Consider the following 26,058-nt stretch of genomic DNA (forward strand, 5'->3'; position numbering starts at 1 on the left):
TTATCTAAATCATTAGGTTTATTACTGAATTTTTATGGATAATATTTCTAAATTGCACCAAATAAGAATTCAGCAACCAACTCTGTACTTTTATGATATGTATGGACACAACATTGAACCTTGCATAAATCTGAATTCTATCAATATCAACACTGTTAGTAACGAAAAGCTTCTCCAACTTTTACCAATTAAATACAAGATTCACTAAAGAATGCTATTAAAATTACATATCCTAGATCACCAGGGAGCCCTGCACATATGATTCCATGTTTATGGACAGCCTAAAACAACCACACTGAGGCACTTACCTTGTGGGCAAAATGACCAAGTAATAAGCTGTCAGTAACTGAAGTATTTGCATCACTTTCCAAGATGTCAATTCCAAAATCTCTGCATGAATAAACTTGGAAGTTTTTCAAGTGAAGATTGCTACTTCTAAAAATCTATAAAATAACAGCACATGTTATGGCAAAGGTCTACAGCTTGGTTTTTCTTTCAGATTTCCTGTAGCTTCTTTAATTATTGATTAAGTATAAATAAGCATGCTCTACCATATTTAAATAGCTGCTGTCCATCAATATCTATACAGATATCCAAAGATGCCGTGAGACCAGTATTAACTAGTCTCTTTTGGTAATATTACCTGTTACCAAACTTTTCATTTCTCCTCATGGTAACTGATATATTACAAAGGTCAATGTGAATTGCCTATATATCTAAAATAAACTCATAGTTACTAAATCATATAAAATTAATGGGGGGCAGGGGGGTAAGACCCAAGAATGCCAGCTTCTTAACATTTTCCTCAATAACCAATATTGCCAGAAACTTGCAAATATGAAAAAAGTAATTCAGCGTGAGTACAGATTCACTGTGAGTGGACTCAGTATATGTATATATATATATGTATGTATATATATATATGTATGACCACTTGGGTAGTGTGCCTGATCAGGGATCAAGTATTAACAAAATTAGCTTCGTAGAGTCAAAAGATTGTCACTGGTCTGAGAGACAAAAGCCCTTAGTTTTCACTTGGCTCTGACATTAACTAACCAATTGGGCAAGATATTTAAACTCTCGGAGGCTTCAGCTCAACCACACTTAAAGTCAGGACAGCGGCAGTTAGCCTAACACAATCATCCTTTTATTTGTTAAATAGGGTCATGTTTACAAGATTAGCAGTTAACCTAACATAATCATCCTTTTATTCGTTAAATAGGGTCATGTTTACATCCATATCTTTAACTGCAAGTTCCCTGTTTATTTAAGACCAAGAAATCCTTGATTCATCATACATGATCCTTCTACCTGACAAGCATTCCTTGTGCTTAGATTTTCAAGCAGTGACAGGATTGCACTTCCTAATCTCTATTCACCTAAAATATCTATAAAATGATAGTTCATACAAACAAGTTATGATCTGAACTGATGTCTAGATATCAATTGTTACCTCGTTATAGGCATCAGCCCAAGTTCTGGCAAGTACACACATATTCAAATACAGTTAACACCTAGTATTAACTAAGGAACCTACTAATTTTAAAAGAAAACCATAACAGAATAGCATATGTACCTATTCCTGGTGTGAATAAGCTTTCATAGTGTTCCTTCATCTCTCCCTCCCTCTTCTTTCATCTTTCCCTCCCTCACTCTGTGTTTCTGGGATATGATGAAGAGCAAGGTTCAACAAAAGTTCAACAAAAGTTTTGTTTTACTCAACTTTTATCAACATGCATATAGAAAGGTCAGTTGGCTGGAGCTGGAATCTGGCAATTCTTAGTTGTATGATTTTATCAAGGGTTTTACCACCCTCATCTGCAAAAGGAGAATAATAATGGTATATCCTCCCTTCTCGTAAGGCTGTTATAATGGTTAAATGAGAAAATGCCCAATATATATTAGCTCTCAGTATCATCAAATAGATATAAACTTCTGCTCACACAAAACAGGAATTTTAACAATTGAGTATTCTGTTCAAGTGTCTATATACATGACTCAATTATTAATGAACAAAATACAGTCAGACATATCTAACATTGAAATTTTATATAATTTAAATCCAATGTGCTTTTTGATAACATCATTATCACCAGTCTATCTTGCTTCTTAACAACAATAATAATAACTGCAGATTTAATAGGGCATTTACAAAGGGCCAAGCCCTTCTAGGCTCTTTACACAGGCACTGAGTAATTCCTAAAATAAATGTATCATTCAGGCACTATTACTGTCTCCATTTTACAAATGAGAGAGGAAAAATTAGGGGTATTTGCCCAAGATGAGAAAGGTAACTTTTTATAATCAATTCATGTTATTGGATTGCCATTTTTCAAAAAAAATCAAAACAAAACATGAAGCTCCAACAGCACTCTTGGTATTTGAGCCTTTTGATTTATTAAACTTACAACACAAAAATTCAATTGTTAAGCCTCTATTTTTTTTCTTTCATGGTTCAGCATTTCTGTTTGCAAAACTTGAAAAAGCTGATTTCAATTAGCCTCTCTTATTATTTTAGTTTCAATAGGCTTATTTCCTCTAGAATACGGCTATTCAAGAGTAGTGTCTGCAATGGAGTTTAAACCTCTGCAAGGTGTGAACAGCTTCTCTGCGAAAGAGGGCATTCCATAAATGTTGCTGTTGGCTTTGCCACCCCTATGTTCCTGGTGAGAAACATATAAAACAAAAGGAGAACAAAATATAAACACAATTGGGATTCTTCCTTTTAACTACCCTAATGATATGCTTTTGGGCATTCTCCATCCACAATTTTCTTTTTATTGGTAGATAAATGAAATAAATGTCATTCTCTTATTGTGATTTAATTTCATGTTTTGTATTCTATTTCCCAAATGCCCTATAAACATATTTCCTCATCTATGAATTTTATGCTGTAGATTTCCTAGTGGTACAGAACAAGTGTATATAATTTTCTCTGTATAGAACCAAACAGTGATTCTGGATATTTATATGTCATGGTTAACAGTAAGAATGTAAAGCTTTCTTGTTAGAAAATCATTGTAACAATGAAAAGTAAATGGTTGAATATGAACATATATTATTTCCTTTGGAGGAAAAATGAAAGAAAATTCATCTCATTTATAAAGATAAGTATGGCACCTGGTGCTGAAATTCTTGTGTTCCAATGATGAAGAACACTTTTCCTCAAGCCTGAAGCATGTACTATTCAGGATATTGGGAAGTCAAATGCACAGCATTTGGAGTCTACATTGTGCATCTGGTTGTGCTACTAATACCTGTGTGACTTTGGACAAGACCGTTTACTTTTAGTATGGTAGGGGATGGCCCGAGCGCAGCCTGCCACCTTTCCTGGACCCACAGATGCCTCCTGTGCTCTGGACCAGATGCATTGACTGGGAGCCTAGAACAGGTAGCAAATGCAGACTGACTCTCTTCTCGCTCAAGAGTGACTTGAGAGAAAACACAGCCCCTAGCAGATAGTGGCCTGCCAGTATACTCCTTCCTCCATCGTCCTGCGCATATGCAGACATGCACTGAGACAGTCTGGCTAAGTTAGGTCCATTTTATGGCACCTGACTCACTCCGTCTGGTCTACCTGTTCCTGGAGAGGAAGGAGTACTCGCTGCGTGTAGAACATCTCCCTTCCTTGCCCACAGATTGAGATCCTCTGGCCGTAGTACAGACACCTTCTATGAAGCTGGCCTTGCTCTGTCTATTCTCTATGTGAGTAAACATCTTTCCATCAGTGTCTGTGTGACTCATACCTTGCTGGCAACCCTGACACCTACAAGTCATAAAATGGCAGGCATTTCTATACCCTCTGCGCCCACCAGGCAGTGGAGATCCCCTCACCTGGAGGCAGTAATAGGCATCTCTCTCTTTCTGACTGATAGTCCAGCATAGCAAGCAGAATGCCCAAAGTCCAACACTGAGCCTTACTATATTATCTCTAAGTGGCCATGATTAGAGACTGATTCTGTTGTTCTGTATCAGAGTTTATAATTCTATTATTTATATAGAATATATAAATTCTGTATAAATAATAAATATATAATTCTGTTATTTATATTCTCTATCAGCACTAATGAAAAGTCACCATAGAGGAAATGAAAACTAACCATGGTTTACTGACTATGAATTTGTTTGCTCAACAACTATTTCACACAAAACCTATGATGATCTTGGCTCCTTGTAACGTTTCAGTGCTCCCCTCAGCTGCATATCATCCTCATTTAAATAGAGATACATAATAAATCACGATGAGGAAACAAATGAAGGTTTTAGCTTAAAAAAAAAAAAAAGCTAAAGAAACTTTTACCTGGGCACCACCTGCACTCCCCCAAACTGTGAAGTTTTGTAAAAGGGTAGGGCCAGTGCCATTATCCCATGGCGGCTGAAACTTAGGGTATACAAGGAGACCACACCTAGAAAAGTAACACAAAATGATGAAATTAACGAATTTATTTGTTTCACTTTTTCTCACTGGAAAACACAAAAGTAAAGGAAATGAATAAGGGAGTGTGGAGATGAGTCTTGCGACCTTTCTCTCTGACTGCCACCACTCACTCGTTTACTTCCCATGACTTGCTCCTGGATCTCAACAAGAGGCAGATTAATCAAGCTCCCACTCTTCCTTCGGCCCCCATGAGATTCACCTCCTTCCCGGGAAACTGGATACCTCCATCCAGCACTTTAGGACATGACCCCCTGCCCTTCTATCAGCCCCTGTCTAGAGACACTACAGACAGTGAATACCAGCATGCATCGTTCTTTCACCTTCCCCTGCAGTCGCCCTTCCATTGCTGTTCTCTGGATAACACTTACCTCACATTCCACAGCTGCTGAGATCTGCTGGGTAAAAACTCCATGATCATAATAACTTCATTTCGCATCTACTAATTCCAACCTCAGCTGGGCTGTCAACATTGCTTAATTATCTTTGATCATCTCCTGCTTGACATTTTCCATCATAGTAATATCACTACATTGTTATAATTAATACCTCTACATTCTACACATGCTTCTAGGTGCATTACATATATCACCTCTAATTCTCACACCAAACCTTCAATGTAGTTTTGTCCCCATTTTACAAATAAGGGTCCTGACTTTTTTTTAAGGAATTGATTAATACAGTCAAGGTTTAAATCAGCATCTGGCTGACTCTGTAGTCTGTCTTCTTCCATGCTCCTCAAATCCCTTATCCCACCTTGTGTCTCCATGTCTTTGCTCCTAGCAGATGAGCCATATAGCAAAAAGGCCAACATAACTGAACAACATCCTATCCTCCCCTAATTATCTAAATCCTTACCTCTTTACCTTCTCACCTACAGTGTTCAAGTCATAGGAGAAAGTCTTTTTCAGAACACCTCAACAACTGAGCCCAGACTCTACAGTCTCTGAGGGGCTCTACATTGCCAGTTGCTTCCAATGTCTTTTGGTTTAATAGCTTTCTCTATTGACTTGTCCTCTGGCCACAAAAGGTACACTTTGCCCTGTTGTCCTCTCAAGTGACTGTTCCCTCCTTTCCCTCCCCTTCACCTCCAAATTTTTATGACCCATATTGCTTACACAGGGGCATCATCAAGTCTCACATGAATGCCAAAAGTTATACCATTGAACTAAAAAACAAAACAAAGATAAAATTAAAAAAAAAGACACAAGGCATACCATCTGTGTGAGTGTTGGACAGAAAAAGCTGAAATCATAATCCCTATACCAAAAGCATATACGAATTCCCCAGTTACCTTGTACAAGAGTGTGCAATATTCTGAGTGAAGGAGAGAAGAGGAGCTTGCGAAGTTTCGTCGGTCACAAGATGAAAAAAGTAGCCATAACCAGCAGCACATACCCTGTTCCCCTGCAGAAATTAATGAGTTCTAATTTGGTATTTCATATGCAATGAGGTGTCTGGGGAAAAAGATTTATTTGTGCTCATACTGTTTTTTTCATTCACTTCTTGTCAAGGTACTTTCATACTTTTATGGATTCGTTTACTGTTTATTTTTCCCCCGGATTAAAAAAATAAAGACTCCAGTTCCCCTTCCTCCAAGAAGTGCAACTATCCTGTAATTTACCCACCTCATTAATGGGCATCTTACTGTTAAAGCTGTCTTGTAAGCTTCAACAGCGAGCAGGTTACTTGTGACAACTAATCTAAGCCTGTCTTCTTTGGTGTTCACAAGAACTTCCAGCGGTTCTCCAAGGCAAAAGGGTAAATCCTTGAAGCCAGGTCTACAAAAAGTGCTGTTTTCCATCATTTGGACAAATCAATGATTTGGCTGAGGGCTGAAGCCCACCTGATCAGGCTAGCTATGGTCTTAGCCTTACCCAAGGTAGATGATTTCAAATATAACTTCAATTCTTTATATGTGTTCCTTTATGTGTTCATACAAAACCTAAATTTTCTCATTAGAGCATATGGCTTTTGGACTCTAATTCTTATCAAACTGAACACAATGAGATTATCTTTATAAATTTAATAAAATATCTACAATAGATTCATCACTATACAATGTATTCTAGAAAAGAGTAGAAAATTGACTTCCTAAAGAGCCTACTATGGTACAGAGAAGGACTTGTGCTTGGCATACACAATGTTTATGAAAGCTCTGGATTTTTTCCAAAATTTTATATCAAGAGATTTGATATTAAAATGCAGACTTTCAGCTTTGTAAAATACGGGTCTGAATTCCTATGGAGTAATCCTGGATTATCTGGCGCTAAGAAGAGGCTTTTTGGATCATCTACTCTTGGATTGTAGATTATTTTTCCATAGCCCTCACCCTATCTGCTTTACTTATTTGTGATGCCTCCTTAGTCCCTACAAGCATTTGAATTGCAACCTCAATTCTAGAAGTGAAATAAATGACAAGGTGACTCTTTTATGGACATTTTCATATGCCTTCCTGAACTGCATCTTAATCCTCTCAACAGCATATCTCAGAGGAGCTTATTCCCTTCCTCCTCTCTACATAATCAGGCAGAAAATAACTCTGATAAAAATTGAGGACATGAATTAGATTCCTAGGGCTGCCATACCAAACCACCACAAACTTGGTGGCTTAAAACAACAAAAGTTATTTTCTCACAGATCTGGAAGCTAGAAGTCTAAAATCAAGGTGCTGGGACTGTCTTGTTCTCTAGGAACCAATCCTCTAGAGAGGAATTCTTCTTGCCTCTTCGAGTTTCTGGTTGCCCCAAGTGTTCCTTGGCTGTGGCTCTGGAATCAGGTTTCTCCAGAGAAATAGAACCAACTATATGTATATATATAAATATTATGAGATTTATTATAGGAATTGGCTCACATGACCATGGGGATTGACAATTCAAAATTCCATAGGATGGGCCACAAATTGGGAACTCCAATAAAGATTCCAATGAATTTCCTAGGAAAAGCTAGCTGACCGTAGTAAAGATAGAAATTCTTCTTTCTAACTGTTGAAATCATCATCTCTCTTTTTAAGTCCTTCAACTGATTGGATGAGATTTCTCTCATTGCAGAAGATCATTTTCTTTATTGATTGTAGATGCAATCAGTTATAGTCAATTAAACAACTGACTAATTATTTAAATCCATAAAATGTCCCCACAGTAACAATCAAGCCAGCGCTTGCTTGACCAAACAATTGGATACCATAACCTAGCCAAGTTGGCACATAAACTTAACCATCACAAACCAACTCCAATCTCTGCTTCTGTCTTCACATAGCTGTCTTCCCAGTACAGAGCTTCATCAAGATGCTGCACAGTGGCAATGCTTTTTGTGGAGGGAATAGATTGAGCTGCTGTACTAAATCCTATGTATGTGTGTGCTTCTGTCTTCTCTCAGCCTGAGAGGTACCAGATTCTATACACTCATCTAATTTTCTAATTTCACAACAAACTATGAGTTTTGATATTCTTATTATAAATTTAAAAGAAAACTGAAGAAACTTAACATCAGAATTGTTCAGTAACTTGCCCAAAGTCACAGAGCTAAAAGTCAGCTCCATCCATACCAAAGTCTGAAAATGTCAGAGGACCCAGCCAGGATGCCAAACAATAGTGCTAAGGTCTTAGATACACAAATAAAGAAAAATGTAAGCAGTAGAATATGATGTAAAGTTTTTGTCCCCAGGTCAAAGTCAGGGCAGGAGGGTTTGCAGTGACCTGCCCCATTCCCCAGTGGTGGATAAAATATACTGAACAACAATATTTGAAACATTTTAATTAAAAATCCATTTACAATTCTAGTCATGTGCCTTGCCTACCACATGGTACTTGGCAAAAGTGACTTTTGGATATTAGTGAATATTAAATTAAATTACTATTCAGGACATCAACATGACTTCAGGGCACCAGGGCCATCTCTAACACTCCAATTATCCTGGAGTAGCAAGATCTGGAGCAGTGGTTGTTAACCAGGGGTGATTTTGTTCCCCAGAGAACATTTGGAAATCTCTAGAAACATTTTTGGCTGTCAGAACTAGGAGTGGGGAGTAGGGTGAGGAAGAAAGAAGGGGATAGTGCTGCTGAGATCTAGTGGGTGGAGCCCAGGATGCTGCTATGCAGAACAGTCCCCACAACAAAGAATCATGTGGCCCAAATTGTCAATACTATTTTGATTACAAGTCCCTGGTCCAAAGTCTAAAATAGAGCCCTGCATTGTTTAAATAACCCATGTTCACTCTTCAATATCCCACCTCCAAATTTGGATGGAAAGAACAACCTAAGTGTGAAAACACGGTTAATTACAATAAGAATGCTTCAACAATCTTTACTAGGGGGTATTCATCATTTTTTAAATAATTGAATCTGCCATTAGGTTCTCCCAGAAGAACATGCATTAGCATTGAATCTGTTATCTCAATTCTTCCCTTTGGGCTAGAAAACAGAACATACATTTATGATTCTTAACCTTAGGAAGAATCAGTGTCTGTGGGTTGGCAAATACAAATGCCCAATATATCTCTACAGTCCATATAGAATACACAAGGAAGTACATAGATGGTGATTCTCAATCATAATTATACAATTAAAATTGATCCCAGGTAGTACATATAACCTGCACTGAACAGCTGTATCTCTATAAGGCCTGAAGGTCAGGAAAAGAGGACTTTTTCAACAGCCACCTTTACTTCAAGTATACAAATGATGAGAAAGGTGCACTAGAAGCTAAACTCCATAATCTCACTTGGACAGAGATCTCTATTTAATTACCAAAAATAACCTTCTGTGCCAGTTTGAAATGCTGTATGTGCCCTAGAAAAGCCATGTTTTAATCCTAATCCTTTTGTAAAGGCAGCCATTTCTTCCAATCCTTATTAAGTACTGTATGTTTGAAACTTTAATTAGATCATCTCCCTGGAGATGTGACTCCAATCAAGAGTGGTTGTTAAGCTGGATTAAATGGATCCTAATCAAGCCCACCCATTCCAGGTGGACTTGATTAGTATCCTGGACTCCTATAAAAGAGGAAACATTTTGGAGAAAAGGGGAGATTCAGAGAGAGCAGAGAAGAACGATCAAGCCACGAGAAAGCCACAACAGAGAATGCGGCAGAACCACGAAGCAGAGTCTACAGCCAGCGACTTTTGGACATGAAGAAGGGAAAACACCTCCCAGGGAGCTGGAGAGGAAGCCAGCAGATGACAGTGTTTGCCATGTGCCCTTCCAGCCAAGAGAGAAAGCCTGACTGTGTTCACCATGTGCCTTTCCACAGGAGAGAGAACTTCATCAGCCCTCTTGAATCAAGGTATCTTTCCTCGAATGCCTTAGATTGGACATCTCTATAGACTTGCTTTAATTGGGACATTTCCATGGCCTAAAAACATTAACTTGCAATTTATTAAATTCCCTTTTTTAAAAAAGCCATTCCATTTCTGGTATACTGTATTCTGGCAGCTAGCAAACTAGAACATCTTCATAATTTTACTTGGACACAGGACTCTATTTCATTACCAAAGGATGGTAGTTCATTACCAAAACTTTACTAGGAGAGAAAGATTCAAACATTTAAAGAATATTCCAGGGCTACCTCCTTACTCAATACCTTTGCCAGAATACGTGCTCAGAAGGCATGCATTTTCCCTAAATGGATGGATTTCTTCAATCATTGCGCCAATGCCATTAGTATTTATGGAGCCTCTGAGTAATCATATAAAAATGCCTTCCAAATGCTGACTTTCCCTATAGTTGAGTAGTATATTGCAGCATTGGTCCTCTGTTAGCTGACAAGCCTTACTATTCTTATAAAAGAAGTACTTGAATAGTCAGATCACTTACTTTCCAGACCTTTTTTTTATTAAATTCCAATTGGGTATGCTAGAAATGATTCAAAGAAAAAAATACATATTTATGCAGGCAGCTGGCAGCTTGCAGGGAAGGGTTTAAGGCAAGCAGGGAATTTTGTGTGGAAATCAATTCTTTGTGGAAGTCAATGTATTATGGACATTCAAGCAAGAGAAATTCCAGGGAGAAATTAACTGCCCAAGTAAGCCAGCTCCTTGAGGTGTACATCTATAGTCACCGGAAAAAAAGTGAGTTAACCCTTCAGGCAGCTCTTAAATATACATTACCTATTGAGTAGGGGGAGTTAGAGACCTGAAGCAGGGTGTTTAAACACAGAATTCCTTACAAAATTGATTCACCAAACCAGAACAAATTTCCCTCAAATTAGAAAAAAATAGTTCTAAAGATTTCTTCTTTAGGGTTTTTCATGGAACATCCTAAACAGGAGTCTGGTCATGGGAAATTTCCAAGTATATAAATAGGGGAGACTTTAGATCTCTGGAAGTGAACAGGCCCTGACTGCTTGAAAACAGAGAATTTCCAGCTTGAAAAATGGGAAGAGGTTAACATAGGTTATGTCTTTTAGAAAGCTGGAGCCTCCAGGCAGATTACCCTGTAAAAGAAATGACTGATGCTGGCATTGTTGAAGGAAGGTAGCCTGGGCAGTGGAGTGCTTTAGGAAGTTACAGGGTGATGCATGAAAGAACCACCACCCATCTGTTTTTGGAAAGTATGGCAAAGACCTGCCCAAGAAGTGTGCAAAAAAAAATACACAAAACCACTCAAATAGGGCTATCCCATTATGATTTATTCTTCACAGACAAGGAGACACAAAGCTCAGGTTTGCTTCTCAGAGAAACCACCCTGGATTTTGTTCAGCTTCAGCCTGGACAGGGATGTAGGTGGACTATTTGTAGCTATGAAAACTAAAAAGAAATATCATACTTGAGAAATTCTCTTGTATCATGCAGGGTTGAAGGTGAGCGAATTGTAGTGATGGATAATTGGAAGCCAAGATAAGTTCTTGACACTACAGCTGAGAGTTGGTCCTTGGCTCTAGGTCAGGAAAATTCTGTAATAACATGTGACCACAAATCACTGCTGAGACTTAGGGATTCATGTCTTCTCTTCCCCTGCCTGCCTGCCTACCAAGTTCAAGGCCAGACTCGTGTATGTGAGGAGAGTATTTAGGCTTTCAGTATTGGTTTCCCAGTAACTAGGATTAAGTCACCTTCTTCAAATCTCAATGAAGTTTGTAGTTTAGTTACTAATATTGCACCAGTGTCAGTTTCTTGGTTTTAACAATGTCCCTGGTTATGCATAACATTATTGTTGGGGAAGCTAGGGGAAGGATCTCTGGGTTTTTGTGTGATTTCTTTTTTTTTACAACTTCTTGTGGGCCTAAAATTATTTTTAAATGAAAAAGTTAAAAAAACAAAAAAACAAAAATACCAATTAATTACAGTAATATGTGACTTTTTAAAAATAATGATTTGCCAGACTGACAGAAAAGTAGAATGCAAAGCAGGAGAAGGGGTCATGAAAAGTGAACATACACAGCCTTGAGTACATTCCCCTAAGGGGCAGTCAGACTCTGAGCCACTCACATAGCAGGACATGGAAGCCACCACCCATGAAACAGAGCTTCAGAGTAAGGGAACCTCACTCACATGAATCCAAACATAACCTGGAGGAGGGCAGGTTTTCTAACACATCTCTTTCTGTTCCATGCATTATACCAACACACAGGCACATTTTTATTGCTACTGTTGTGGCCTTCCTATCCCTTGGGAATAAAAGTGTATTATATTTACAACTTTTTAACTTTTTAGGTAGGAACATAAATATAACTTAAATTTTCTCATTTTAACTGCTTTCAGGTATACAATTCAGTGGTATTAATTACATTCACAATCTCATGCTACTATGACCAACACCCACGGCATTCCTTGGTGTGTAGAAGCATACCTCAGTCTCTGCCTCTATCGCATGGCGGTCCCTCTCCCTGTCTCTATTTGTATCCAAATTCCCACTCTTCATAGGACATCAGTCATATTGGATTAGGGCTCTCTGTAACCCAGTTTGTCCTCATCTTAACTAAGAACATTTTCAAAGACCCTATTTACACATAAGCTCACATTCACAGGGCCAGTGGGTAGGACTTGAATATGCCTTTTTGGAGGACACAATTCAATCAATTATACCAACTGTACCTGAAACCTCATTCTCAGAACACATGCAATGAGATTTTTTTCAGATTTGTAAAGTGGATTTAAGAAGAGGAAAGTAAATGAATGGAAATGGAAGGCATCTGAAGCTGTGAAAGGAGGTTGGTTAGCCATTGCTACAGGACAGTCAGCAAAGGGTCAGGCAACTCATCTGCTTTTCAGATGGCCCTCTGATTCTCTGCATCACTGGCGGGCTCCATTCTTCTTTTTGTAGGTCAGCAGCCATTGTACCTATGTGGGAGATTGTTCTAGTTTGCTAGGTACCGGAATGCAATATACCAGAAATGGAATGGTTCTTAAAAAGAGGAATTTAATAAGCTGTGATTTAACAGTTCTTAGGCTGTGGAAATGTCCAAATTAAAACAAGTCTATAGAAATGTCCAATTTAAGGTATCCAGGGAAAGATACCTTGATTCAAGAAGGCCAATGAAGTTCAGGGGTTCTGTTTCATCTGTAAAGGCACATGGTGAACATGGTCAGGGTTTCTTTCTCAAGTGGAAAGACACATGGTGTACACAGTCTGGGTTTCTTTCTCAGCTGGAAAGGCACATGGCAAACACAGCGCCATCTGCTAGCTTCCTCTCCAGCTCCCCAGGAGGCATTTTCCTACTTCATCTCCAAAAGTCGCTGGCTGGTGGACTCTGCTTCATGGTGCTGGGGGGGTTTCTGCTCCCAGATTCTAAAGCTTTCTCCAAAATGTTTCCTCTTTTATAGGATTCCAGTAAAGTAATCAAGACCTAATCCAGCTTAACAACCACTCTTGATTGAATCGCATCTCTAGGGAGATAATTAAAGTTTCAAACATACAGTACTTAATAGGAATTAGAAGAAACAGCTGCCTTTACAAAATGGAATTAGGATTAAAACATGGCTTTTCTAGGGGACATGCATCATTTCAAACTGGCACAGAGACCATATGCTACTCACTGAAGAAAACTCAGTTAGCACCCAGGCATTTGATGCTGGACTTAGATCCATTCTAGCCTCAGGCAGGAAGATAAACTGAGCAATCTCAAGGGTTTAATTTCCTCTAGGCATTTTAATATAGTCAAGATTATGCGATCCAAGAAATCATGCCAAAACATGGTTGTCAGGCCCCCAAATTTGCTGGCATAATTATGCGATAAGCCCTATAGGTGCCGACATGTTAAAAGCAGCTCCAGTTGTTCCTGGTGTAGAGTTTGGTTCACTGAAATCCATGCAGTTCTGCCTCCTTTCCTCACTGGCATATTAGCTGCCCCCATTAGGCACCTAAAATGGTGTGTAAGTGCTGTACTTGGAATAAACATAATTAAGAGTTTGGAGGAGGGTTGAGAAGAGAACCACAACTTTTATTAGGGATTATTCAGCTGAAGGTAATTGAAACAGAGAAGGTAGCTCTCTTGGTTCCTCAGAAAGTTGGCATAATTGTCACTATGCAGTAGAGGCCCAGAGAAGCACCTTGGAAGAACTAGGGCCCTAACCTTTTCATAGATAATACATAGGATGAAATAATCGGGAAAGGAGGAATTAAGGGGCCATTTCACTAATCTGATAAAATTCCTCACTCACAGATCTGTGATTCAAATGAGCCCTGGAAAATTTATTTCCTAAATGTTTACAGAGAAATTTATCAAAAAAAGAGACATGTTCAACTGTACAAAATAATGGAGTAAAAAACAAGGAGTGCTTTATCCTCCTGGAATCTGCATGCTCACTGCTGTATGATATTCTTGCTGACCCTCATTTTTGAACACTCTAAAAGGGCAAAATGTAATAAATAATTGGTATCAGAATCAATAGAGACAAAAAATCAACACCCACAGTGGATAGTTCAGGATGCTATTTTCGTTTACATTAATCTAAACAAACAGAAAGTTACCAATATCTCCTTTGCTTTGTTCCAAACAGATATTGCTTCAAAGAGTGTTCATGAGAGTTCTGAGAGGAAAGATGAATATATTTATCCTGAAGTATTTGTTTAATATAAAAACATAAATTAATTTCTCAATACTAATCTACAACAAGTAAAACATTTCATACCATGTCAGTGATGCTGCCACTCCAACCAAATATTAGGGTAAACTTCATGCCCTCTTAGCTCTGACCCTCTCGGCAGAGCTGAAGATCTTACCTCAACAACATTGGTGGGGTTGTGGATGTAGATTCCAGATGGTGACAACACTTCAGGACTGGACAGTCCCTCGGTGCCAGAAACACTGATGATCACATTGTTTCTTATTATATTTCCTTGTTCTGACCAGTCTACTTTTTGAAAATAAAAATCAAACACAGGGGATTCATTAACATGATTAAAAGTTACACACTCTAGCTTCTACTAATACACATTATAGTTCACATAATGAATTGCTTACATATATGTAATATATATTTAGAAGGCATTTAACATGCTCACCAAATTTAAGACATATAACAATGTGCCATAAGGCCCATCTATAAAACATCTAACAATTTAAATGGACTGTAATAGATTTAAAACCTATTTGTATAGTTACCGTTTCTTCTTTCAGGTATAGTGTTCCAAGAGGTATACCTTATCTCCGGGTATGTCCCTGAGAACAAAAGACTAAGTTACTTTATGGTGTTCATCAAAGCGATGGGCACTATGACATTATTTCTACTTTTGGTTAATGAGTTGTTTTTTTATTGTTTTTATCTATAGTCCAGTCAAGGAGATGCTGATCATATGAACTTTTCAATTTTAGAGTACTATGGGTTAGAAGCTCATTTAAACAGAATGAGAGACAGAGACAGAGAAGGAGGGAGAAATAGATCTATTCTTTCAGTTCTTAAGAAGAGTTACTGTCCCCATAGTCAAATGTACACACATTTGTGTCAGTGCCAACCCCAGTTCTGCTGTCCAAACTGGCCACCAGCTAGCTGTCTGCCAGCCCCCTTCTTCTCCTGAAACATCTGGCACCTCCTGGAGGAGAAGACTGCACAGTATCTGGCACCCATTGAAATTTGGGTTTAAAAGATGGACCATGTTACAGAATGGGAGATATCAGTCATTTTCATGGTATGAATAGGAATTTAATTAATATTAAAGAACCCCAAATAGCTAGGTCTTTAAGTGTCTGGACTTTCCACATTATTTCAAAAATCTGGGTTTGCAAATGCATTGTGCATGGGATTGAGAATTTTGTCTATAATGCACTAAAAATTTTTAATTCTCTCACTTGCAATACAATAGATGCTGAGAGCCTTCAATTCACGATTTCTGAGCACTAAAGCTATATCCCTCCTCCAGGTTCTTCTTCCTTACCTAGTTAATGTCTATTTCATATCATTGTTTTCTGCAAAAATAATATATTGAGGTAACTTGCTGAATTTCTGTTCCAGGTTTCATGAAACTTTTCCTTTCCACAAAATAATAAAGTCAATCCTACACTCATAAGTTTGTCTTTCCTATGGCTGTATTCTTCCAATCCGAAAACTCTTCTGTACCTTGTCTGGTCACCTCTTGTATCCTTAGCTCTTTATCTTTTAGAGCTAGAATTTCTTTTCAAGCAAGTTTATATAATCTAGATTTCCCCACTGAACAGATTTCCTCTCAGGATTAGAGAAAGTAGCGTTTATCTCAACAGATTGTTCTGAGCTGAAATACATACATTTCCCACCAATGATATCACAGAATTAATTTAAATGTAAAGCACTATTTAATGTTCTGGAGTAACATACTTAATATTACTAATAATATAAAAATGTATGTGTGTCTATCTCTATGTATCTATGTCTATATGTATCTATACCGATCCTATGTATTATACAAAAGATTATCAGGGAAGAACCTAGCCTGGAAAAGTTGCTTGCAGTTAATAAATACCAACACAGATACAGAAAAAAAAAAAAGCACTACTTAACAAATGTAACTTTATTTTTACTTTCAGTAAAAACCTCTGATTTGCTCTTTCATTGTGATATAAGCAGTAATTTTTTCATCATATAATTAATTTTTTCAATAGACACCTACAATGTACAAGTTAATGTGCAAGAACTAAGGATATGATGCCCTCATAAAGTTTGGTGGTAAAAGTAGACATCAATCAAATGATCACAAATACAGTGTATAAATTTAAATCAGTAAGTGCTGATTGGTGTTAAAAGGGCTTAAACAGAAGGATTTGTCCTAGAGGTGGGGGTGGATAGGTAGGGAAAGGAGATTGCAGGAGGAGATTAAGTGGTGTGAACAGAGAAGAAGAGCTTGTGCAAAGGCCCTGAGGCAGGAGAAAGACCCATTGAAAGAATTAAAATAAAATAAGCCAGTGGCACTAGAGTACATGGGAAGAGAAAAAAAGCAAGGCATGTTTGCAAAAGTAAACAGGAACAAGATCATTGAAGGGGTCTTTTAAGCCAGTTTAAGAATTTTGGATTTTACATTAAGAGCAAACAGAAACTCTTAAAGCGTTTTGAGAGGAGTAGCATGATGAGATTTGAAACTTGTAAGGATCATTCTGGATTTTGTATGGAGAATGAATTTTAGGAGGCAAAAGTGGAGACAGGTAACAGTCAGGACATTATGAAACATGGACTTCTTCAGCACTCTACAGGAGGAATTAAGAACAGAACTCCAGATTTGAATTCCTTGGCCAACATCCAGGATTGGCAATCTCTGAGACTGGATAAAAACTTTGAATTTTGCATTATAACCTATTTTTAATGATCAGAAGCCAAGTTTTTATAAATTGGGAATTCAAAATTTGAGGCTAATTCCTCTTGAAAACGCTGTCTTACACAAGAACAACAAAAGCAAACAAGTTTATTTCACTTACCCACCAGCACTGCATGGCCTAAAATATTATAGAATACATTACTGTCCACTTTCAGGCCTGAAGTCCTGAACATGCTGAGGCCTCTACTGAAGGAGTGCCACACTGAGCAACCTTGAATATAGGAATCTGAATAGGAAAGAGTAAGGTCAGAATTAGAATTGGATCTCGAAGGCTCTTCATATTCTGTTACTCAAATCCAAAGCAAGCTACGCTATAGCTAAAGGCAACCCCATACAATAATGAGACTTGGGAGACAAGGAGTTAGAGGCAGCAAACAATCAAGAAAATGGGCAACTCAGGTCAATTGGACTCAAAGACGGCTATGAGCTAAAGAAGGTTAAATTCAAGGGTCAAGTGTTAAAAAGTGAAAGCAGAGAAGGATGAGAAACTGAGCAAATCCCAAAAGAATGCATGGCTGTCAAGATTTATTACTGGCCACCATCTTTTATATCAAGTCTCATTGCAGTGTAGCAGACAGACTTCTAGGGAGAAGTGGAGAACAATATGAAGAGTACCACATATGGGCCAATCCTGGTCTATGACAACTGCATCTGGCATGAGGAGATGTGGTCATTATTTCTTGAGCTGTGAATAATATTTCCACTTTGTCAGGCAATGATAATCCTGACCCAAGACAACCAGAGATTCTCATAACACACTGCAAGCAAAGCCAGAAACTGACCTCAAGAACATGACTCACATTTGGTCTAAAGCAGAAGTGAATCCACTATGCTAAAAGAAAAATCATTACACTGACTCCATAGGCATATTTTATGAATTCCAAACCAGTTTATGTGATATGGGTCAGTCAATGAGTAAATATCTACTGAGTATCAACCACATCTTTTAGGCTTTGTGCTTCATTCCGGGTATATAAAGATAAACGAAATTAAGTGGATTCTGCACTTGTGTATTTTCAGTCTGATGGGGAATCTGACTGTAACATAACACAAGTTACATTACTCACATAATCAAATCATAACTCCTGAAAAAGGAGTTTTGCATTATCTCCAGAAAGGTATTATACAGATGCTAAATTTGGGGAATATTGGAAAAATTAGTTTGGTTTATGGAATAATTTAACTTTGAAAACTAGGACTATCTAGAAAATTCTCAATTCTATAGTCATCATTTATCTAGGCCTCCACATTTTCCTCCATCTCAGCTTCCCTAGTACCTGACCTCACATTACTCACCAAGGATCCACCCCAATAAGAAAACCCACCCATATCCTCTTCTGCAGGAAACACTACCTGCTATAGACTTAGCCTAACTCCACAATATCCTCCTATAATATCATCCTATCAGAATGTGTCTGCTTATCTAAACAACCAATAAGTACAAATGTGTTTACTGATTATTCACAGGTGGAATTCAGGGATTGGTAAACCTTCCAAAGTAGCATGCAAAGATTCCAATGCCCTCTAACTCCAATGACTGATGGACAGACAGAGCATGAGGTCCTTCACAGCCTGAAACAATAGAAGATCCTTCGGCAAGCAAGCCAGAAGTTTCTAACCTCTGGGTTAATGTGTTACCCCCTCCCAGGAAACAAACATATTTGCATTTTAACTGAGACCTACAGGGGATAATGTGTTAACTCAGTGGTTTTCAAACTTTTCTTCAAGCACCATACCTTTTCTTTAAATAAAACCTAATGTATAATAATCAAAAAAAAGTGCAGCTACTTTGGTTGAAACAGGGGGATGGAGACGGATTAAGTGAATTTTGAGCAAGGGAGGGCTTTGATTATGTTCAATGATAGCTGATAGGTGATTACCTGCCTTCACTAATAATGGAGCTGGCCCCCATGTCAAATATTTTGTATCATTGTAAGCACCAAGAAACCAAAGAGCCAGAGAAAAGGACACAAGGACAGTAATCATCCCAATGTACTAGGGAAGGGCCCACGTTAGGAAACATCCCCCTAATTGAATGTTAAAGATTAATTTTTAATGGAAACAGATCTCGAAGCTTAGGATAGACATCCTTGGTGTGCAGATGATTTGAAATGAGGGAAAACATTGCAGTCAGCTAGCAAGGATCCTATCCTCAATAAACTCAAGGATGACTCTGTCATTACCCACTGAACTCCTACCATCTCCCAAGGCTCACCGGCACCACCAAGTATCTTGTTACCCTTTGTCAAGCATCAACCTCTGAAGCCCTACACCGTCCCAGGACCATGCCTTGAGAGGAAGGCAAAGCTCCAATGTTGGATGTTGGAGGAACCTGAGGGTTGGAAAGATAACTCAGAAATGGAGCTGCTGTCCTTATTACTTAGCATCTGAACCCCAATTCTATGACTCGGCATATCAGCTTCTGACATTGAGTTTTCACTGCAGATCCTCCTTCATCTCTCCAACTTTGGTTTTAGAACCTCTATCAGTGCATCTGGCTATATTCTTCCTTTCAGTTCCAATCTTTGCTAGGCAGAACAACTTCCCCCTTGAAGTAACCAACCCTTAGCTAACATGCCAGAAAACTTCCCTCACTCATAACTTTCAGGAGGCTCCTTGCAAAAACAAACCTACCCTCACCCACACAGCAGTCTCATGAGTGTCCTTGTATCCCCCTCTGGCAGCTGCATTCCTGTGATAGCTCCCCTTATCCAACACCACACCACCACCCCTGCCTCTGGCAGTTACAGCCCCAGCTGCTTATGATCAAGCTTAGTCTGCCAATTTCTCACGCCCAAGCTAGACAGTGAAAATGCACCTCCCTTTCCCTACCCCTGCCAACCATCCTATATAAGCTGTATCTCTTTCCCTGCTCAGGGCTGTCGCCATTTTAAGCCTCAGCCCACCTGAGCATCGCTTCACAACAAAGCTCCTTTAATCAAGTTTTGGTCTCCTCTCCTCCTTCCCGGTCAAGAAACCTAGCAATCTTGTCTGTCTTCTATTGTTCTCAACTGGACTTGATGTTCCCTGCTCCCTTCCAGTATCTTCAGCTCTGGCCAAGATTTGCAAACCCTGCCAGCTCCATGTTCTCCCAAAAGTTTCTATTCTCAACCCATCCTGCTTTGTTTTCCTAATTCCTGTGAATTAGGACAACTTCAAATAAAAGTGCTCCCTGCTCTGTCTAGATTCCCACAGCATTGATTATCTACACTATTTGATGCTAATTTGTCTGTAGTCACAAAACTAGTTAATAGCTGGCCAGGTTCATTCTACTCCTGCACACCTACAGCAATATTTTCAAAGTGTACTCATTGGGATACCTAATTTGAAATCTTAAGATTTTGTTGTTAAAACTTCAAATCCTAAGCCCATCTTAGACCAGAATTTGTGTGGCAGGGTCTATTTTAATACACTCCCAAGTGATTTTTTTATCAGGCCAACTGAAGTTTGAGGATCACTGATCTAGAGTACAAGCACCTTGAGAATAAATGCTATCCCTCTCTGAAGCCCCATATTTGCCATATTACCTGTTATGATTTCCCACATGCAGTGACTTGAGCATGGGAAAGAGAAGACAGAAAAATGAGATCATAAACCTGGACTTCTTACCACTCATAGCTCCCACCAGAGTCAGTGAGCTCAGATGTTTATGGAAGGCTTGCCCCAAGTCTCGGAACTGCACTCCTTTCAACTGGACCCTGCTGGGCTCCTCTGGGAAGGACTGGATGATAACTCTGGCACCCAGATCCCTGGACCCCAGTATCTTCTCACTTTTGGAATACAAACAGCCCTGCAAATTACCTGAAACATAGAATGAAGTCAGGTGGACGTGGAGCATTGTAGACAAATCTCCCAGTTTGAAAGGCACTGTTGACACAAAGTCAGCCATTATTGTTTATTTCATTTAATAATATTTCTTCCCTTTTACCTGGATTCTCCTCTGTGGATTATTAATTAAAAGATCCAAGCACATGATGTTGCCAGCACTCTATTATTTCCAGAAGCCCCCAAATCACTCACTTAAATTTATTGTCACAGAGAAGATTATAACCCACAGACCCACACTAAATAGATGCTTATTTCACTCCAAAAGATCTCCTGGAGGGAGTGTGTAATACAATGACTATCTCATGGTTGATCATTTTAGAGAAGATATGTGCACACTGAATGTAAGGACCACACTTTTCAGTCTTAAGCTGTCCAATGGAGTGTCCCCTATATTTTGCTATTTTATAGTTTGAGGACTGTGTTAGTTTGAAACTATTTTGTGCCCCAGAAAAGCCAAGTTTTAATCTTGATCCAGTCTTCTGGGGGTAACCTTTTCTTTAAATCATGATTCGATTTTTTGGTTGGAAATTTTTTTATTAGATTATCTCCACAGAGATGTGGTACACTCAATTGTGAAACAGGCCTTTTGATTAAATGGAGCTATGACTCCATCCATCATCCATTTAAGGTAGGTCTTGATTAGTTTACCACACTTCTTTAAAGCAATTTGGAGAAACCCTCAGATACAGACCCTTAGAAAACAGTTGTTTCACTGCCAACACAAGACCCAGATATTTGGAGATGTAGGGCTCAGCAACTGTCACCATGTGACTTCCTATGAGATACTAAGCAGGTCAGAACCCAGAGCTGTACCCTGGAGGAACTAAGTGAAGGCCCACAGATGCCTACAGAAGAAATCACTGGAAATGGAGACTGAAAGCAATGGAGCCCAGGAGCAAGGGATCAGCAAATGTCAGCCAGGCGTTCCAAGTTGACAGAGGTGTTCCAGATGGCATCAGCATTTCTTGAGTGAAGGTTTCCTATTGTTGGTGCCTTAATTTGGAAATTTTCATGGCTTTAGAATTGCAAACTTGCAACTTAATAGATTCTCTTCTTAAAAGCCATTCCACTTCTTCTTTTACATATGGATATCCAGTTCTCTAGGCACCATTTATTGAAGAGACTGTTCTGTCCCAGGTGAGTTGGCTTGACTGCCTTATCAAAGATCAAATGTCCATAGATGATAGGGTCTATATCTGAGCACTCTATTCAATTCCATTCGTCGATATATCTATCTTTATGCCAATACCATGCTGTTTTGACCACTGTGGCTTCATAATATGCCTTAAGGTCCGGCATCGCAAGACCTCCAGCTTCGTTTTTTTTCCTCAAGATGTTTTTAGCAATTCGGGGCAATCTGCCCTTCCAGATAAATTTGCTTATTGGTTTTTCTAATTCTGAAAAATAAGTTGTTGGGATTTTGATTGGTATTGCATTGAATCTGTAGATCAGTTTAGGTAGGATTGACATCTTAATTATATTTAGTCTTCCAATCCATGAACACGGTATGCCCTTCCACCTATTTAGGTCTTCTGTGATTTCTTTTAGCAGTTTTTTGTAGTTTTCTTTATATAGGTTTTTTGTCTCTTTGGTTAAATTTATTCCTAGGTATTTTATTCTTTTAGTTGCGATTGTAAATGGGATTCGTTTCTTGATTTCCCCCTCAGCTTGTTCATTACTAGTATATAGAAAAGCTACAGATTTTTGAATGTTGATCTTGTAGCCTGCTACTTTGCTGTACTCATTTCTGGTACATTGCATTCTGGCAACTTTTGCAAACTAATACAGATTTTGGTACTAGAACTGTGGTGCTGCTGCATTTTGCAAATATCAAACATGCTGGAACAGATTTTTAAGTGGATAAGGGGAAGAAGTTTCTGGAAGAGTTGTAAGGAACTTGATAGAGAAGGCCTAGAATGCTTTGAAAAGGCTTGGTAGAAATGTGGACTCCATGGATACTTCTGATAAGGCTTTAGACAGAAATGATGAATATGTCATTGCAAACTGGAAGGAAGGCATTTTTGTGGATGGAAGGCAGAATTTGAGAGTGATAAACTTGGATATTTAGCAGAAGAAATTCCTAAATTAAATGTGGAAAATGCAGTCTGGCTGCTCTTTGCAGCTTATAGTGAAAGGAAAGAGATAAATTGAGACCCAAACTCTTAGGTGAAGAGAAAACAGAAATTGATGTTTTGGAAAATTCTGGGCTTCCAGAAAGTGAGACCCACATAGGATCCCACATGAGGATTTCATCAAACATGGAACGAGTCAGCCATTTCAGTTACAGCCAGGATTGAAAATGGAGTTAACCAGAAAGGATTTGTGGAAAGTCTTATTGTCTGATAGTTACAATCTCTACACACTACATAGAAAACAGAAAGAGTGTTAAAGGATCTGTATAAATGGAACCACTGACAGTCTGGACTAAAAGGGACAGAAAAGGGACAAACTGAAGGAAAAATTACTTCAGAGGCAGAACCATGGAAGCTAAGGTTTAAACCCAAGAAACCTTGGGCCTGAAGAATGAACCCACCCATTTCCTTGGAGAGAGTGAGTTTGCTTCGAAGGCAGAGGGTGGGACTTCCGCCTCCTTGTTCAGGAAGAGTTTTGCCACCCCAGGCCTTGGAGAGGGTAGAAAGCATAAACCAGGGATTGGGGGGAGCCTAGCTGCTCCCCATTGTTTTGGAAGCATGCAGAGATCCCAGGTGCTGCCTTGAAGTTTAGAGAGGGTGTAGCCAAGAGAAAGGTGGTGTCCACATGTGCCCCAGTATTGCAGCTCACCCCAGCATTTGGAGAGAGAGCAAGGCCATTATGCAGGCCCTTGGAAAGGGTGGGACTGTCGCTTTCTAAAGCCCCGAGGATAAATCACTCTCAGACTTTGAAATCCAATGGACTTTGCCCTGCAGGGTTTTTGGGTCTGGTGACCCCTGTTTTCCTTTTTATTTCTCCCTATGGCAATGGAAACATGTATCCTATCACTGTCCCTCCCTTGTATATTGGCAGCAGACAGCTTGTTCTGAGTTTTACAGGTCCAGAGCCAGAGAAGAATGTTTTGCCTTAGGACAGACCATGCCTGCAACTGACTTGAGATTTTTGTACTGTTTATGACTTTGTATGGAATTTGGGTTGTTACTGAAATAGTTTAAGACTTTTGTGACATTGTGATGGAATTAATGTATTTTCTATATGGAAAGAACATGTCTTTTATTGGGGTACAAGGGTGGAATATGTCAGTTTGAAACTATTACTTAACCCAGAAAAGCCAAGCTTTAATCCTGATCCAATCTTGTGAGGGTAGTCATTCTTTTTAATCATGATGCATTAGTGTAGGGTGGAAACTTTGATTAGATTATCTCCACAGAGATGTGGCATGCCCAAATGTGGGTGTGACCTTTTGATTAGATGAAAATGTGACTCCACCCATTCAAGATGGGTCTTGATTAGTTTGCTAGAGTTCTTTAAAAGGGAAAACATTTTGGAGAAACCTCAGAAGCAAACACCTGGAGAACAATTGCTTCAGAGCTGACAGAGACATGGATATTTGGAGATGCTGGGAGTGCCGACAGAGAGAGCAGATGCGTAGACATGGGCAGAGCACAGCAGACATCACCATGTACCTTCTTGTGAGATACTAAGCAGGTCAGAACCCAGAGTTGTGTTCTGGAGAATCTAAGTGAAGGCCCACAGTTGCTTACACAGGGAAGCACTAGCATCAGAAGCTGGAAGCAACAGAACTAGGAACAAAGACCAGCAGATGGCAGCTACCTGCCTTCCCAGCTGACAAAGATGTTCCAGATGGTATCAGCATTTCTTGAGTGAAAGTAGCCTCCTGTTGGTGCCTTAATTTGGACAATTTCATGGCTTTAGAACTATAAGCTTGCAACTTAATAAAATCCCCTTTTAAAAGCCATTCCATTCTGGTATATTGCTTTCTGGCAGTATTAGCAAACTAATACAGGGGCATACCAATAATGATACTGTATAAATGACAAAAAATTCTAGTGATGTAACTGAATAGCCCCTGCAGCTATAAATCCTTACACACTCAGTTGTGCTACCAGCTTATTTTGAGACTAGATTTGTAACATCAAAAGGGCAGAAGACTACACAAACTTAATGCCCATGGCTACAATTGCTACAAAGTGTTGTGACCTCAAGATCCAGGACACTTTCTATCAATACTTGGCATTGAGTGGTGTTAACTAAGCTCATTTTGGAGAAGAAATTATCTTCTTACTGATTTCCTTATTGCCTATGCTAATGAAGCAAAGAAGAAGTTATACTGATACAAAACTGTATAATCCCAAATAATCCACAGTAAATTTTAGAGTCCAGCCCTTTGCTAGCACTCAGAGGATGATATAAAAGGTGAATGAAAAGGTAAAATATTTGTACATTTATCATGATTTTGATTATTTTTGCTAGTCTTCCACACTATTTTTGAGTGGCCTTGTATTGATCAATTTAGCTACGTCATTTCCACACTTCAATGCCACATGAAGAAGGGATGAGTAACATATATGTTTTTTAACTAAAGCCATTGAATTTAGTTTTATTTGAGGATGTTGCAGTAACATTTAAGAGCTATTGTGAAACCTGGGATTTTCTCCATTTGAGCTAAGAGATTTATAATGGCTCAGACCTAGAAGTCGATTCTCACCTGTAGCAGGATCAATGCAATATTTCCCAAAATGTGATCTGAGAACCTCTTTTTGAGAATTACTAGGACAGCTTGACTAGAATACAGATCCTGATTCAACAAAATTGTCAGTTTGACAGTCAATGAATTCTAACCCACTGCTATGCAAACATTTTTCAGAGAATAATTCATTTATGATCTGGACAACTGGGGAAAGAATGGGTCAATGCCTTTGCACTACTAACAACTCTCCACACTCAGGTGCATTCCAACATTGTACCCACAGGTGCCTTCAGGCAGACACATCCCAGAGCTTGATCTCCACACCCAATATTTTTTCCAGGTTCAAGACACTACCAGGCATCTCTACTCAAATCCTGGCCTGGCATCTCAGTCTCAACATGTACAAAACTAAACCCATGATATGCACCCCCCCA

General features: G+C 38.9%; 1 protein-coding gene across 1 annotated transcript in view; it reads right to left on the reverse strand.

The window, feature by feature from the left end:
* Positions 1-26,058, reverse strand: part of PKHD1 (PKHD1 ciliary IPT domain containing fibrocystin/polyductin) — a 499,663-nt gene that overhangs the window by 279,773 nt on the left and 193,832 nt on the right. The window contains 7 exon segments of the mRNA XM_077162050.1: positions 309-443; positions 4,301-4,406; positions 5,730-5,842; positions 14,596-14,726; positions 14,978-15,034; positions 17,255-17,380; positions 20,764-20,955. Of these exon segments, the coding sequence (XP_077018165.1) occupies positions 309-443; positions 4,301-4,406; positions 5,730-5,842; positions 14,596-14,726; positions 14,978-15,034; positions 17,255-17,380; positions 20,764-20,955 (860 nt within the window).

This window comes from Tamandua tetradactyla, chromosome 5 (genome assembly GCF_023851605.1).
Source record: "Tamandua tetradactyla isolate mTamTet1 chromosome 5, mTamTet1.pri, whole genome shotgun sequence".
NCBI lineage: Eukaryota > Metazoa > Chordata > Mammalia > Pilosa > Myrmecophagidae > Tamandua > Tamandua tetradactyla.